The 15,819-nt window shown below is 46.0% G+C and overlaps 1 protein-coding gene across 2 annotated transcripts in view; it reads left to right on the top strand.

The window, feature by feature from the left end:
* Nucleotides 1–15,819, top strand: part of ninl (ninein-like) — a 115,814-nt gene that overhangs the window by 73,794 nt on the left and 26,201 nt on the right. For both annotated transcript variants that reach the window (XR_014602101.1, XM_084076483.1), the window contains exons 14-20: nucleotides 904–1,051; nucleotides 2,989–3,057; nucleotides 3,896–4,020; nucleotides 8,541–8,621; nucleotides 8,788–8,924; nucleotides 9,792–9,929; nucleotides 12,514–14,970. Coding sequence is in view for 1 of the 2 variants with exons in the window: in XM_084076483.1 (XP_083932609.1) it covers nucleotides 904–1,051; nucleotides 2,989–3,057; nucleotides 3,896–4,020; nucleotides 8,541–8,621; nucleotides 8,788–8,924; nucleotides 9,792–9,929; nucleotides 12,514–14,970 (3,155 nt within the window). In the remaining variant the exon portion in view is untranslated. The remainder of the gene's footprint in view (nucleotides 1–903; nucleotides 1,052–2,988; nucleotides 3,058–3,895; nucleotides 4,021–8,540; nucleotides 8,622–8,787; nucleotides 8,925–9,791; nucleotides 9,930–12,513; nucleotides 14,971–15,819) is intronic.

The raw sequence follows: 15,819 nt of genomic DNA, 5'->3' as shown, positions 1-15,819 counted from the left end.
TGGTGGGCAGGGACTTTACCACTGCGCCACCCGAGCGCCGCCACCTGGCTGTCATTAACTGAGATGCACTCCATCGAGCTCCCGGCTGCTGTTTGCCTCCCACTGTGAACAAGTCTGCCAACTGGAGTTGCTGGATCGAAAAAAAATGACACAGATGACCGTGCCTTCTTTTGTAATGTACCTTGGTTTGGGTTGTGTCTCTACTCTAACCAGCCAACGTCTGGAGCTCCTGTTGTCTTCTGAAAACCCAGTGGCTGATAAAAAATGCTTAAAGAGGGTGTTAAGTGATATCTTTGTGTTGAAATAAGCGTTAAATAGCTCTATGTTCACATAGTAATCATTACTGTAGACTGTGTAGAGTGTCTCCCCGTCTCTCCAGCTCTTTAGGGGAACAGAAAATACATTTTCAGCTCGCGATAGCGATCGTGTCCACAGGCGACAAAGGTCGTACACGATACGACGATAAACAAGTGAAACTGGAAGTGATGAAACAAGGAAACGGGCAGACGGAATTGGAACTGGAACACAATGGAAATCGAAGCGGATAAATGGGTTCTCACCTAGCGATAGCAAAAGCAGTGATTACTATCGGAATATAGAGCTTTAACTTTTTAACAGAACTTATTTTTTTTTCACTTCACATCACCTTTTTAAAGTGGCTTAAAGAGATCAGTCACTGTGCTGGATGCCAGTCAAACTGTGTGTGTGTGTGTGTGTGTGTGTGTGTGTGTGTGTGTGTGTGTGTGTGTGTGTGTGTATGCAGTGTGAGGATGCTGGGCTATAGCAGACATGCTATTAGGTGCTAATTAGGTCATGTGTGCCTTTCTGTGAAACATAACTCTGGTGTGTGTGTGTGTGTGTGTGTGTGTGTGTGTGTGTGTGTGTGCGCGTGTGCGCTAACAGGAACTGCGGGACAGGAATGACGAGCTGAGCTCAGAGCTGGAGCTGTTGAAGAGTCAGGGAGGATCCAGGAAGACTAAACGATCCAGAGATCAGAACTCATCTCTGTCCTGGTCTAACAGAGCCTCCCTCAGCACAGAGTCTGACTCAGGTACAACCACAAAGGAATGGTCCTTCACATAATGTTATGTTGTTGTCGGGCAGAAACCTCTCATCTCCATATTCTAACTTTGTGTGTGTTTTGGTAAATGAATGCCCTACTTGATCATACTACAGTGTCACACAAAAGTATCAAAAGTAGCAGATCTACAAGCTCGAAATTCGAGCGTGTAGATCTGCTACTTTTGCTGCTTTTGAATTTGAATCCTGAAAAGTAACAGTTTTGGACATGAGGTTTACACTCCGTATAATCTGAGTTCCCAGAAGTTTTCGCCGGCTCGGCGAGGAACTTCTGGGCCAGAGCCCTGGGATTTGTGGGCGGGATGTAATTTACGCTCTGAATCTGAGCGGACACGCCTCTTACCGGTCTGGAGCTGTGCAACTCGTCTAAAAAGTCCGACGAGAGGCAAACAGCAGCACACAACAATGGCGGTCGAAATTTCTCAAGGGGAAATTGCTTCCCGTCGATCCTATTTAGATGCAACACCCACTGCATGTGGATCCCGCCCCCTTTTCTTCATTGGCTGTTGATTTGAATCACAACGCAGTGGCACTTATTTATGTGTTTGTTTCATTAGGATCCACCAGTAGCAGCTACCTCAGCTAATGTGTACGGGTGGGAAGGGAGAGACAGTGTAGGAGAGACAGGCAGTAGGACATCTGAAAGGGAGACAGTGTAGGAGAGACAGACAGTAGGACATCTGAAAGGGAGACAGTGTAGGAGAGACAGACAGAAGAACAGCTGAGAGGGAGACAGTGTAGGAGAGACAGACAGAAGAACAGCTGAGAGGGAGACAGTGTAGGAGAGACAGACAGAAGAACAGCTGAGAGGGAGACAGTGTAGGAGAGACAGAGAGTAGGACAGCTGAGAGGGAGACAGTGTAGGAGAGACAGAGAGTAGGACAGTTGAGAGGGAGACGGTCTTCTACTCTTGGCCAATTGGGGGTTGAAGTGCCTTGCTCGAGAGCACAATAATAATAATAATACATTTTATTTGTAATGCACTTTTCATTCACAAGGAATCTCAGAGTGCCACTTGGTAAAAACCAGCGGTGTAAAGTAACTAAGTACATTTACTCAAGTACTGTACTTACCTTAAGTACACCTTTGAGGATTTTTTTAATTTACTGGATTATTTCCAATTTTCCATACTTTTACTTCTACTCCATTACATCTCAGAGGCAAATATTGTACTTTTACTCCACTACAATGATTTGAAACTTTAGTATAGTTACTTTGCAGATATACATTATTACATTATAATTAACCACTTTAGCCCTATTTTATACCTGTGCTATTTGAAAATAGCCGATCTACAAGCTCAGATGCGACACGTTGTGAGCTTGTAGATCTGCTATTTTCAAACAATTTAGTACTTTTACTTTTGGTACTTTAAGTATAGTTTGATGCCAATACCCTTGTACTTTTACTCAAGTAACATTTTGAACGCATGCCTTTTACTTGTAACAGAGTATTTTTATATTGTGGTATTGGTACTTTTACTTAAAGTAAAATATCTGAGTACTTCATCCACCACTGGTAAAAACACATCATCATCAATCATCATCAAACAATGGGCTTTCCCTCCAAGCAGGGCTCAGAATCCTGGATCTTGAATGACAATGGTTTTGAAGACACGGCCTCCATTCCCTGACAGACACGCCCCTCTCATTCTATACGTGTCGTCACAAGTTGTTCTTCAGGTTTCTGTGGCTGAACTACATTCTGCCTCGCTGTGGCTCTCACTTGGTTCCATGTTTTAGAGCCGTTCTGTAGCAGTTTACATTACAAGTTGTTCCTGTAGTTGCGCGTCTCATTTGGTGTCATGTTTTACATTTATTAGTTACGCCACATTTTGTTCCTATAGTTTAGAGTTTCTTACATGCGTTAGAACAGTTCCATCCTCAGCCATGTCTCGCTGTGTTCCAGATGACTCAGGTACCAGGAGAACATCTCCTCCTCCCACCAGGAAGAAACTACAAGTAGCCGACAAGAACGGTAACGGCTTGATTTATTTATTAAACGGATGATTATTTATCTTAATTTACTTGGTTTTAACTCTTTCTAATGGATTTCTCTAACATCACTGGTGTGTGTGTGTGTGTGTGTGTGTGTGTGTGTGTGTGTGTGTGTGTGTGTGTGTGTGTGTGTGTGTGTGTGTGTGTGTGTGTGTGTGTGTGTGTGTGTGTGTGTGTGTGTGTGTGTGTGTGTGTGTGTGTGTGTGCGCGTGCGGGTGTGTGTGCGCGCGCGGGTGTGTGTTCAGCTTAGGTGTTCATGAATTTTCTAAGTCATGTTTGTTTCCTTCTTAACCCATTGTCATTTTAGTGTAATTTTAAGATTTCTTTGGCTATTCATAAATAGCAGATATACAAGCTCATAATGTGGCACCGAGTGTAGATCTGCTATTTCTTTTTAAATTGTGAACATTAATTTGTGCAAATCTTTGAATATATTATATATTTCTAAATCCAACATTTGTAATTCAAATATTTGCTTCTGGGGGGTCCCTGGACCAAAACATTTTGAGATGGGGGGTCTGTGGCCAAATACATATCATTTTGGGGGTCCTTGACATGAAAACGTTTGAGAACCACTGATATAGAAACATGCGTTTTTTCAAAAAACTGTTCGGATTTAGACATGTAGAATCGGCCAAATTGCAAAAAAAAACACGGGTTTTTAAAAGAAAATAGCAGATCTACAAGCTCGTAGCGTGGCTATTTTTGAATAGCCAAAAAAATCTTAAAATGACACAGATGCGTTCCCGGTCTTAAAGGGTTAAGTTACATTTGTATGTGTGTATTGAAATAAAGCATTAAATTGTGTGTGTGTTCAGGTCTAGGTTCTCTGGAGAGTCTGTCAGGTCCGTCGGTGAGCATCGAGACAGAGCTGGCCATGGAGCAGCTCAGAGAGAAACACTCCCAGGAGCTTCATGACCTGAAGATTGAACTGGAGACCAAGGTACCGTATAGTCACTCAACCCTCTGCTGTCACATTCACTCTAAACCACGTGGTTCTCAAACTTCTTCATGTGAAGGTCCCCCAAAATGATACATATTTGTCTGCGGGACAGTGGACACCCATCTCATATTTTGTGACAGTGACCTCCAGAAGCAAAGATGTGTTCGCTTTAAAACATATATATATGCAAAAGATTTGCACACATTTTCACTATTTTTCAAAAATAGCAGATCTACAAGCTTGTAGATCTGTTATTGTATAACTAAAGGCTAAAGCGGTTAAAGTAATTGTGACGCTAATTTAATAAATTGTAATTGATTCAGCTGGGGACCCCCTGGTACCGGCCCGGGGGCCCCCACCTTCTCTTCTCTATGCGGCCCGCAGGTTAATACCGGAATACTGATATATTATTGATTTCAGCTGTTACAATTCCAAACATGCAAACATGACCCGCTTTAATTACTTCAGTCTATATTAGTAGCTTAATGACTAGTATAAAATTCTATTGTCTTTTTTATGTACAATGTCTTTGTATTTAATTAAAATGTTACTTTTCAGGATTCCAATTGAAAAATAGCAAATAAAAAAATTGAAAAATAGCAGATCCACAAGCTCAAAACTTTTTGAGCTTGTGACATAGAATGGTGAAGTACGGCATTAATTTATGAAAACGGTTCAATTACGGAGATAAGAGGCGTCTGCCCGACAGTATATGCAATGTGGCCTTCTGGAGTGAGTGTGGCAAATATAGTGGCCCTCTCCATCATCAAAGTTGCCCACCCCTGCTCTAAACCAAGCATCACCATAGTTCAGGCCAGTGGTTCTCAAACCCGACCCGAGGCTGATTCTACAGATGACTTCTAAATCAGTAGTTCTCGAACCTTTTCGTGCCAAGGACCCCCAAAATGATTATGTAATTGTCCGCGCACCCCCAGCTGAAAATGTTTTGTGCTAAATGATTCAAGATTTTTCCAAATTGTTCAAAAATAGCGAATGTACAAGCTCGCAGTTCTAAACCACTGTTCTAAATCCTAAGAGTTTTCTGAAAAACATATTTATAGCTAAAATCTAAAATGACACCGATGCTTTCGCGGTTTTAATGGGTCAACTAGGGTCTGTTGTTATTTAAAAAAAATCTTTATTAAAGACAAATTTCTTCTCTCTGTCTGGCACAACGTTTTGTTTGTGTTTATTTCATTGCATGTCTGTTTGTATTGCATTGTTTAGTTTAGTTTTAACCTGTACAGCACTTTGGTTGACCTGGTCTTGTTAAATGTGCTCTATGAATACAAAGTTGAGTTGAGTTTAGGGACCCCGGACCCTGACAAGCACTTGGAATTGTAGGAGTTGAGTCATTACATTTAGTTTGACTCAGTTCCATATTCTGAAAATAGCTGATCTACATGCTCGTGTTGCGAGCAGTTGTGAGCTTGTAGATCAGCTATTTTTTTTAAAAAGCTGCCTTTTTCTTTGGTAAAATTTGACAATTTGGCCAATGTTTGAATTTTTTTTATAGTAGGCCTATAGTTTGTTGATTTGATTAGTTTTGACACAGTAATGGTCAAAAGTAATTCATGTGCAGATACCCTGTATACACTTATAATGTATGTTGGTTTGTTTACTGTTGAGTGAGAAAACAATGTTGCACGTTAAGCAAATCATCTGGGGACCCCCCCCCCCCCCCAAGATTATTTGGGGACCCCCCTGGAGGTCCCGACCCACAGTGTGGGTCAGCCACACTCCATCACCCTTCATTTGACTAGGTTTTCTTTTTCTTTTATTTATTCGCACAATAAAAACAGCACGTAAATTGTAACAACTAGAAGCTCGCCCCCGCTACGCGGGGGCTCGCGTCTAGCCCGCGGCCACGCCCACGTAGCGCCCGCGGCCACTTGGCAACTCATATAAGTGGCGTAGCGTCATGAGGGTCAGTGGGGCCGTGGCTGGGTCAGTGAAGACCCTGTAGTGCGGATGATATGTGGCATAGAGGGGCAGATTGTAAATCCCCAGAGGAAACATCCGTGGGCTACCATTGGTTCAGCGATGTGTGCGGTCGCCCTGCGGCCCCTCCTCCTCCACCAATGTGCAGTATTGAGAGCCCTGACGTCACAACAATTGGAGCGATGGGCACTGCACTGTGGTTGGTTAGGGTACACCTAGGGCCCAGGTAGAACCCAGTTAAAGCCTGCATGGGCAAACCCAGGTAGGACCCGCCTTGGTCCCACATAAACATGGGTAGTTGGGGCCCACCTAAGGGCCAGGTAGAAGCTACTTATAGCCTGCATGGGCATCGCAGTTGGGACTGAAGTGGATGCCGCTGACATGGGGTCCATATGGTTTAGCCCACCTTGAAACCATATGGGAACTACGCTGGCATGCTGGCTGTAATGCAAACGCTGCATCATACCTGCAGTGTGTAGTTTGATGTTGTGTGTGTAGCAGATATACCTGCAGTGTGTAGATCAATGTCCATATGAAAGTCAATGCCCAGCAGTGTTTTTTTTCCCCAGCAGAGTTTCTAGTGTCTCTGTCTCTCTCTGGAAGAGGTTGCACATGAACTCTGCAGCCGCACTGAGGCGCTCCAACACAAACACTCTGACATTAAGCTGCTTCACACAACAAACATCAGCACGACGCTGCTGTTTGTCCAAAAGACACAATATCTCCTCTCCCACCGACGTCATGTGTTCATTTATCGACAGCCGTACAGACTCCTTTTGACACATTTTACCTCGTTTATCCAGCTCTCACTGACTCATCGGGCTGTTATTTTGCTGGGATCAAGTCAACGATGTGAGAGATTAGCTATCACAGACGGACGGACAGGGGGTGAAACATAGTCTTGCGCCATGCCTTTCGGCCTGGCGGAGACAATAAAAAAAGGAAAGTAAAGGAAATGAGCATTGCTGCAACAAAAGTAGTCAACAAACTATACTATGAAAACATGGGCCACATTGTCAAAGAATGTAAGAAAGAGGCAATCATGTAGAAAATAGCCGATCTACAAGCTTACAAAGCCTCTCAACGTGAGGCGTTTTGAGCTTGTAGATCGGCTATTTGCACAATATGTACTTGTGGAACGGAGTCAAACAGAATGGGGGGGTCCCCAGATCAAGTACGTTTATTGGGGGGGGGGGGGGGGGGGGTGAAAGGGTTGATAAGCACTGCTGTAATCGGAGCGAAATTATCTGAAATTACTACATGACCATAATGCAGCCTAACATGCGTTGCACGGGGCTCTCCTGCCATTACGTTAGTTACTGTAGTTGCTGTGGAGCTACATAGTTCTCCAGAAGACACACACAAACATACACCATCTACAATGGACGAACTGAGCAGCAATATTGACATTCACCACACGAACGTGCATTGTTGACAAAGTGATTGCACAGCCGCTGCAGGCATGACAACCACGTTAGCGTTAGCGACATGGCAGCTATCACAGCGCCCTGTCCGTCGTCGCTGGGACTGGCTGTGATGGCTACAGCAGCAAGTGAGGCTGGGACCGAGGTTACTACAGCAGTAACAGCAAGCTGTCTGCGATGCCATTGTCTGGAGACTGCTCTTAGCGTGACACGACCAATGAGAGTGAGCGCTGTAGTTGTTGCTAAGATACGGTGGCGTCGCTGCCCCATAGCTTGTAGATCTCTCACGCATGATTGGCGTAGGCTGCGTTGCCAGGTCTGACTGTTTGTATAAGCGATTTTGGTCTTATTTGGGTGCACTTTTGGGCTCGTTTCCATAGACCACGGCAGCGCTTATTTCTTTCCCGTGACCGATGTGGCAAAAAAAGTGCAAAACGAACCATCCGGAAGTAAATTGCGAGATGAAATATATAGCACTTTTTGATTATTAGAGAAGGAGACACATGTGAAGGTTGAAAATGAAAGGTAGGAGATTATATAGTTTTTCATGAGGGATTTTTGTAGCAAGTTGTGAGAGAATTGGGCCACTCCTGTGGGCGGGGGGCTGATTAGAACCATTGGGGTTTGAAAGGAGACGCTCTCTGTTTGAGTGGAAAGATAAAAAAAAGACACAGAAATTAGTGCAGTGAGAAAGGAATAGGGCTTATACTAAGTTCTCACCTATAATAAAAGATGAAAAACAAAAACGCAAGAAGTAAGGGCATAGTAATCAAACGTAAGACAAGACAAACAAGGCGTGTGTGTGTGTGTGTGTGTGTGTGTGTGTGTGTGTGTGTGTGTGTGTGTGTGTGTGTGTGTGTGTGTGTGTGTGTGTGTGTGTGTGTGTGTGTGTGTGTGTGTGTGTGTGTGTGTGTGTGTGTGTGTGTGTGTGGAAGTAAGGCTACTGTAGAGGAAGCAAGTGGAGAAGCTTGATTCATCAAGCTGGCCCTCAATCTGTGTTTAAAGTTTACAGAGTGAAGATGTTGGCATTAACAATGTGTGCATTTACGTATCTCTCCATATCTCTCTCCTCCTCTCTCGTCTCCTCCTCTCCATCTCTCGTCTCTTCCTCCTGTTCTCTCCATCTCTCTCTCCTCCTCTCTCTCTGGTGATCAGGTGAACTTCTATGAGCGTAAGCTGGACTTACTGAAACAGAACATGGAGGTGGAACGTAAAGACATCTCTCAGAGCTTCAAGGTAGGAACTACATCTACTGCTAGTTGTACTGCATGACCTGTTAGCACTAGGTATTTGACACACAAAAAAAACATCACTACCATCACTGCAACATCCTAAATGTTGCAGTGATGTTTCGACGGTGAGTTAGTATATAATAGTTGTATTAATGAGTAGTTTTTCATAGATGGAGATCAGTGAGCTGGAGGAGCACAAGACTCTGGCGGAGCAGAAAGTGGGGGAGTTGAAGAAGGAGGTGGAGAGGTTGCATGTTCAACTCCAACAACCCCCCAGCGCCTCCTGGAGCTCTGACCAGGAGAGGAGGTTAGCGCACACGCACACACACACACACACACACACACACACACACACACACACACACACACACACACACACACACACACACACACACACACACTACACAGGCCCACCTGCACGGGACCGAAACTCCAGGCCTGTGGTGTTTGATCCCGGCCCGACCCAAACCTGTGTTACCAATGATGCTAATGAACGCTCTGTTCCATTCTGGTCAAACAGAGTCAGGGTGCTGATATTGTTGCATGTTGGCTCACTGGAAACACTCTGTTACACCAGTGGGTCTCAAAGTGTGGTCCAGGGACCCTCATGGTTCCTTGAGGGGGTTGCAAATGGCCCCTCGCTGGTGTGTAACTCTGACGGGTCCGTTTGGTTCCATTTGTACACTCTCAGACTTGTCGGGTCCTTCAAATTAAAATGTTTGAGAACCACTATGCTACACTAAATGTAACAGAGCTTTGATATAATTATTATAATTGGTTAGACCTGTGAAGGAAGAAAGGAAGAGGCCCAATGTCTTTCCAATATGGCCGCTGTGCATAGAGCCTATTCATTAGCCCGAGCCTGACCCAAGACCCCATATCAAATGAATGTGATCTCTGTCTCTGATGTGCCAAGCGCACAACTCATATGGGTCTGATACATGCAAACACAGAACACACACACGTCACATAACATAACATTACGTTATGTAATCTACACAGTACAGAGGGAACAGTCAGAACTGGAACAGAGACATGTAATCTACAGAGTGCAGAGGGAATAGTCGGAACTTGAACAGAGCCATGTAATATAATGTAATGTAATCTACAGAGTACAGAGAGAGCAGTCAGAACTGGAACAGAGCCATGTAATGTAATGTAATGTAATCTACAGAGTACAGAGGGAGCAGTCAGAACTGGAACAGAACTACGCCAGAGAGATCAGTCATCTGGTCCGTCGACTCAGCGCCGAGAAGGACCAGCTGGAGGCGGAGCTTAAGCTCCAGATGGACCAGGAAGTGATGCGTGTGAGGTGGGTGTGGCCTGGCGGGGCCCTAGGTCTGCATTAACTCAGCCATTTTCAACTTTATTTTCATATGAATTGGTCCTCGCTAATGCTCATTGTAAGACGGCACCATTTCTGTCACTGTGTCTATGAGGAGGGCTGTGGACAGTTCAGAAACATGCCTACCAGTGACATCATCGATGGGGAGTCCAAGCTAATAGAAACTACAGCCTTTCTCTTCCTGGAAAGTTAGCGTGCTATAATAGAAGCTGTTGTTCTTGAAGTGATTTGAACATTTTCAAGAGGCATTTCTTCCTCGCCCTAGTGGGAATGTGAGTGGAAAATGTTGTTGCATTCTGTTCCAAACTAACCAATCCTGCACATTTTGAAAGCCAATCTTAGCCAATCAGGATGGAATATGGAAAACAGGACAGATCCGTGTTCATCACATGACTATAGAGATACTGTGTACCGATTTGCGTGATGTTTGGACAAAATCTGTAGGAGTAATGGCAAAAAAAATGTTTTGCAAAAGTCGGCCTCCTGGTGGTGCTGTAACAGGCCAGTCTGAAAAACTCAGAGGTTCGGCTTTGGCATCCAGGGAGTGTGTGTGTGTGCACAGTTTCGCAGCGACCGGGCCAACAGTGCGGGAGATTAGCTGCTAACAGACGGACGGACGGACGGACGGACGGACAGGGTGCAAAACATTGTCTCGGCCATGCCTTTCGGCCTGGCGGAGACAACATGCCTTTTGGCCTGGCGGAGACAATAAACTAAATCTTCTTTGAAATGACCAAACCTGCAGGTTTCTGAACTGTCCAGAGTCCACCTTTGAGACACACAGTGAGTAGACAGAAATGGTGCCATCTTATTATGAGTATCAGTGAGGACCAGTTATATGAAGATATGATTGAAAATGGGTCAAGTGCTCTTTTAAATAACACATCATGTATTCCAAATGCAACTATTTTCAATGGGTACTAATAAGGGTCTTAAATAAACCACATGGTTCTTTTCTAGAACCAAACTGGCTTCAAATGGGACCTTCTCAGTGGCCCACAGGGAGTCAGTCCCATACAGAACATCACAGTTAGAATGTTTAACAGCAGGGGTCTTCAACATTTTTCAGCCAAATGACCCCCTAGCTGAGAACCAGAGACCCCCCGCTACATATTGTATAAAATGATGTCGCAGATTAAACTTTTACATAGATTTCATAGTTGGCTTCACAGACTTGTTTGACAGAACTATCATCAGTGTTGGATTCATGTGCACGTGTATTTTCAGACATTTAACCACCGTCAATAATTAGTAAACTTGACCTTTCACTCTGTACTTGGTCTGCTCTTTTTTCCCTTTACACCGAAACCTCGAAAATAGCCGATCTACAAGCTCACAACGCCTCGTGCAGTGAGATTGTAGATCTTGCTTATTTTTGGCTAAAGTTCTGCTCAGTATAAGGATGCTAGGGTTCAAATGGTTAATGTAAAAAAAAAAAACTAATCCTATGACACAAGATTTGGCGCCCCCCCCCCCCCCCCCCCCCTGTGTTAACTCTGAGGACCCCCTAGGGTTCCTGGTTGAAGACCCCTGCGCTACAGTATTATGTCCCCTTACCTCCATACCAGCTCCTCCATGGCTGTTTAGATCAGCTGTACATGTGTTAAAATATCACTGATGCAGATGAATTATGGATAGAGATGCACCGATATATCATCTGGACGGTATTCGCCTCCTTCGCTGTCGTCGGCATATCAGCAAATAAGTTGGCATTCCCTGATGCAATGGCTGATGATGTGTGTTGGTTTTCTGCAGCTTACCAAGCTGCTGATTCACAATAGTTTTTTTTATTTTTTATAATAAAGATGTATTTGCTTCCTTGGCACAAAAGAGGGAAAAATACCAACAAGAACAAAATAAACAAATATCTATATCGGTATCAGCTATAGGCTCTATGCACAGCAGCCAAATTGGGAATGAATTGGGCCTCTTCCTTACTTCCTTCACAGGTGTTACAAATGACACTAATTAAGGCCATTTAGTGTGGCATAGTGGTTGTCTTATTTTCAAGGACCCCCATAACTCTGAGAGTGTACAAATGGAGCCAAATGGACCCTTGTGGTTCCATTTGTACACTCTCAGAGTTACAGAGGAGTGTAGTTCCCAGGATCACTTAGCAAATTGGCACCGGGTGTAAAAAGGGTTACAAAATCGTGGGATAAAAATTATAATAAAAAAAAGAGTTACAGAGCCACCATAAGGGGCCATTTGGGAACCAAAATGGAGTGTTTCTAGTGAGCCATCATGCACGATATCAGCACCCTGACCAGAATGGAACAGCGCCTTCATTAGTATCATTGGTAACACCTGTGAAGGAAGTAAGAAGAGACCCAATTTCTTTCCAATATAGCTGCTGTGCATAGAGCCTATTAGGCCAAATGGTTATTTTAACATTTGGCCCAGAACTTCCATATTGGTGCATCCCTTATTATGGGTAAACTGTCCCTTCATCTTCATCACAAAGTGTTCAGTGAGCATTGTAGTAGAACCTTCTCCTAGAAGCTACATGCCAAGTCCTCAGTGACTAGAGTTGACCTCCCTGTACGAGCAGAGAGGAGCTCGGGCGGCAGATGGATCAGATGAAGCTCCAACACGCCGAGGCTCAGCGCAGCCTCCTCCCCCAGCTCCACAGGGAGCGCCAGAGGCTGCAGGAGCAGAGAGGAGGAGGAGCCTGGGAGAACCGGCTCCTCCAGCTGGAGCAGGAGAACCAGAGGGAGAGGAGCAGGCTGGCGGAGGAACACCGGGAGGAGGTCTGCAGCCTGAGAGAACACGTCTCCAGGTTGGAGCGACACACGGAGGCCTGGGAGAGCAAACTCCAACAGCTGGAGGAGAAGAGGAGTGGAGAGGAGGCCAGGCTCTGCGAACGGTTCTCCTCTGAGAGACGGAGGCTGGAGCAGGAAATGCGTGAACATAAGGAACACATCGCCATGATGGAACAGAAGACCCAGTCGGCTCAGAACGCAGCAGAAGACTGTCAGGTCCACAGCATCCAATCAGGAGCCAGGGTAGAGGAGTTAAGAGCGCAGTGTGGTCGGTTAGAGGCGGAGCTAGGAGAGTCTCGCGCGCGCTGCTGCGAGCTGGAGGCGCGACTAGAGGAGGCGTGCACTCAGCTGAAGGAGAGCATTCACTTCCTGGAGACACACGAGGTTCAGAACAAACGCCTCGCTGCCGAGAAGAGCTCGCTAGACGGAGAGCTGAAGGAGGCGAAGGAGAGAGAGGGAGAACTTCTGAGCCGAGTGTCGGAGCTGAAAGGAGAGCTGAAGGAGCCGAAGGAGAGAGAGGGAGAACTTCTGAGCCGAGTGTCGGAGCTGAAAGGAGAGCTGAAGGAGGCGAAGGAGAGAGAGGGAGAACTTCTGTGCCGAGTGTCGGAGCTGAAAGGAGAGCTGGACAGCCTGCAGGCCCGGTCCGACAGCATCCTGCAGGACAGGGAGGCTGTGGCCGACAACTGCAGCCGCATCTCTGACGCGTTGGTCCAGCAGCAGGCCCAGCTCAGGGCCAAGGAGCAGACCGTCAACGCCTTGAGGGAAGAACTGGAGAAGCTGCAGGAAGCCATGAGGGCCAAAGTGGAGAGCCACGGCAAGCTGACCGCCGAGCTGGACTCTCTGAGGGCGGACCGAGCCCGGCTCATCCAGGACCTGAAGGATCAGGCCATGGCCGTGGACAACCTGCAGCTGGAGCTCGACGGCATCGGCGAGGAGCTGGATAAGAGGAGGAGTGTGGAGGAGCACCTTCAGCAGACACTGTCGGAGGAGCGTTCGCATTCGACCAGACTCCGGTCCGCCTTGGAGCAGGAGACGCAGGAGGCCGGGTTTCTGCTCCAGGAGAACGAGCGCTACGCCAGCGTGGTCGATCAGCTGTCCACGCAGATCGTCGAGATGGAAGCTGAGATCTCCACACTCCGCGGTCAAATCCGGGACCTCAGCTCTCACCTCAACCAAACGGCTGACATGGTACTGGACCTCCGAGGTCAGCTTAACACCAAAACCACAGAACTGGACCGCTTCCATGCCGAGCTGACTGACAGAACTGTTCTTCAAGAGCAGGACAGGGAAAACGAAACCTCGGTGCTCCGGAATCAACTCCGCGATCTCTGCTGTCAGCTGAGTAAAACGTCTGACCTTGTGTTGAGCCTGAGGGGGCAACTCAATACAAAAAACACAGAGGTTGAGTCTCTTCGAGCTGAGGTGACCAGCAGCGCTGATCTTTTGGAGCATGTAAAGGCCTCGTCCAAGAGACTCGAAGTCGAAGTACATCAGCTTACTGCCTGTTTAATGGGCAAGGAAAGAGAGCTATATTCTGCCCGAAGCCAGCTTAATACCAAAACGAGCGAAGTCAACCACCTTCGGTCTAAGGTGTCAAAAAGCAACGGCCTTGTAGTTGAAGCAAATTCATCGTCTGAGAAACACTGCAAGGAAGTCCAGCAGCTGATCACCCATTTCGAAGCCAAGGAGAGAGGGTCGATCCGAGATCACGAAGCCGACCGCCTTCGAGCCAAGGTGACGAAAACCGCTGATCTTCTCGAGAAAGCCAAGAAGACGTCTAAAACGCACAACGTCGAGATACATCAGCTGGGCGCCCAGTTGGAAGTCAAGGAGAGAGAGCTACACTCCGTGCAAAATGAAATGAACACCCAAACTGCTGAAATCAATAGACTCCGGGTGAAGTTGAAGGACAGCACTTGTCTGTTACAGCAAGTAAACGCCTCATCTAAAGAGCACCGCATTGAGATTGAGACGCTCATGGCCCAGCTCGAGGCCAAGGACGAGGAGTTGCGCTCCGCCCAAGAACAGACACCTACAGACGACGGGTGCTCCACCACCCAGACACCTATAGACGACGGTTGCTCCACCCAACAACTCCAACAAACTCTGCTGGAGACGCAGGCGGAGCTGCACAGAGCGAACGAGGCCTTTCAGAGGGAGAAGAGCAAGATGGCCGACCAGCTGATGGACATGGAGAAGCTGGTCATGGCCTTGGAGACGGTGACGGACCCAGACAGTCCGCACAGGTTTGTGGTTCGAAACCCCCTCCGTCCGAGACTCGAAGGTCCGAACCTCGACCTCGCCTAACCTCTCTATCAGCCGCCTTGCTTGAGATGCGTTTGATCGCCGAACGCCGATCTTTTCGGATTATTGAATGACTAATTGCAAGAAATCATCTGATCCCAATCCGTCACCTGCCATGTTTTCCACAGGTAATGGCAATTAACTAACGGAATGAGCATCACCACTGCAGTTCTGGGCTGCATCACATTGGATTGCATTAACAATTAACCTCATTCCTCTTGTCTGTCTGACATCCATCTAAACGCATGATGATCCAACACGTTTCATCACCGTCATTAAAGGTGTTGTAAGTGAGATTTTTGGTTAAAACAAAAAAGATTCTTGTTAGAAAAGTTTAAGCTCTATAGTGTGATAGTAATCATTGCTATAGAGTGATAGTTCAGTAACACAGATCTCTCCCCGTCTCTGCAGCTCTTTAATAAACAGAAAATACATTTTCCAGACGGGTTGCCAATTTCATCCAATGAAAAGGCATTTTCTGTCTGCTAAGATCTGCAGAGACAGGGAGACCCCTATTACTGAACAAACAAACTCTTTAGCAATGATTACCATAAGAACATAGAGCAATTGAACACTTATTTTTTACAAAATAAATATCACTTACACCACTTTTAGCTTCATGTTTGTGTGTCACTCAAAGTCTGTCTCCTGTCATCACCGTCCGCTATGAATCCTGCTGATTTGAAATTCCATTGTCTTTTAATTCCATTGTCTTTCATTAATTCTGAATGTGTTTATATTATTTCACTGTAAAATGTAACCAATTGAATCAGTTCACAAGATTAGTGGAT

Source organism: Gymnoscopelus microlampas, assembly GCF_963454915.1.
Source record: "Gymnoscopelus microlampas genome assembly, chromosome: 13".
Lineage (NCBI taxonomy): Eukaryota > Metazoa > Chordata > Actinopteri > Myctophiformes > Myctophidae > Gymnoscopelus > Gymnoscopelus microlampas.
This window is presented reverse-complemented; position numbering and strand designations above follow the sequence as displayed.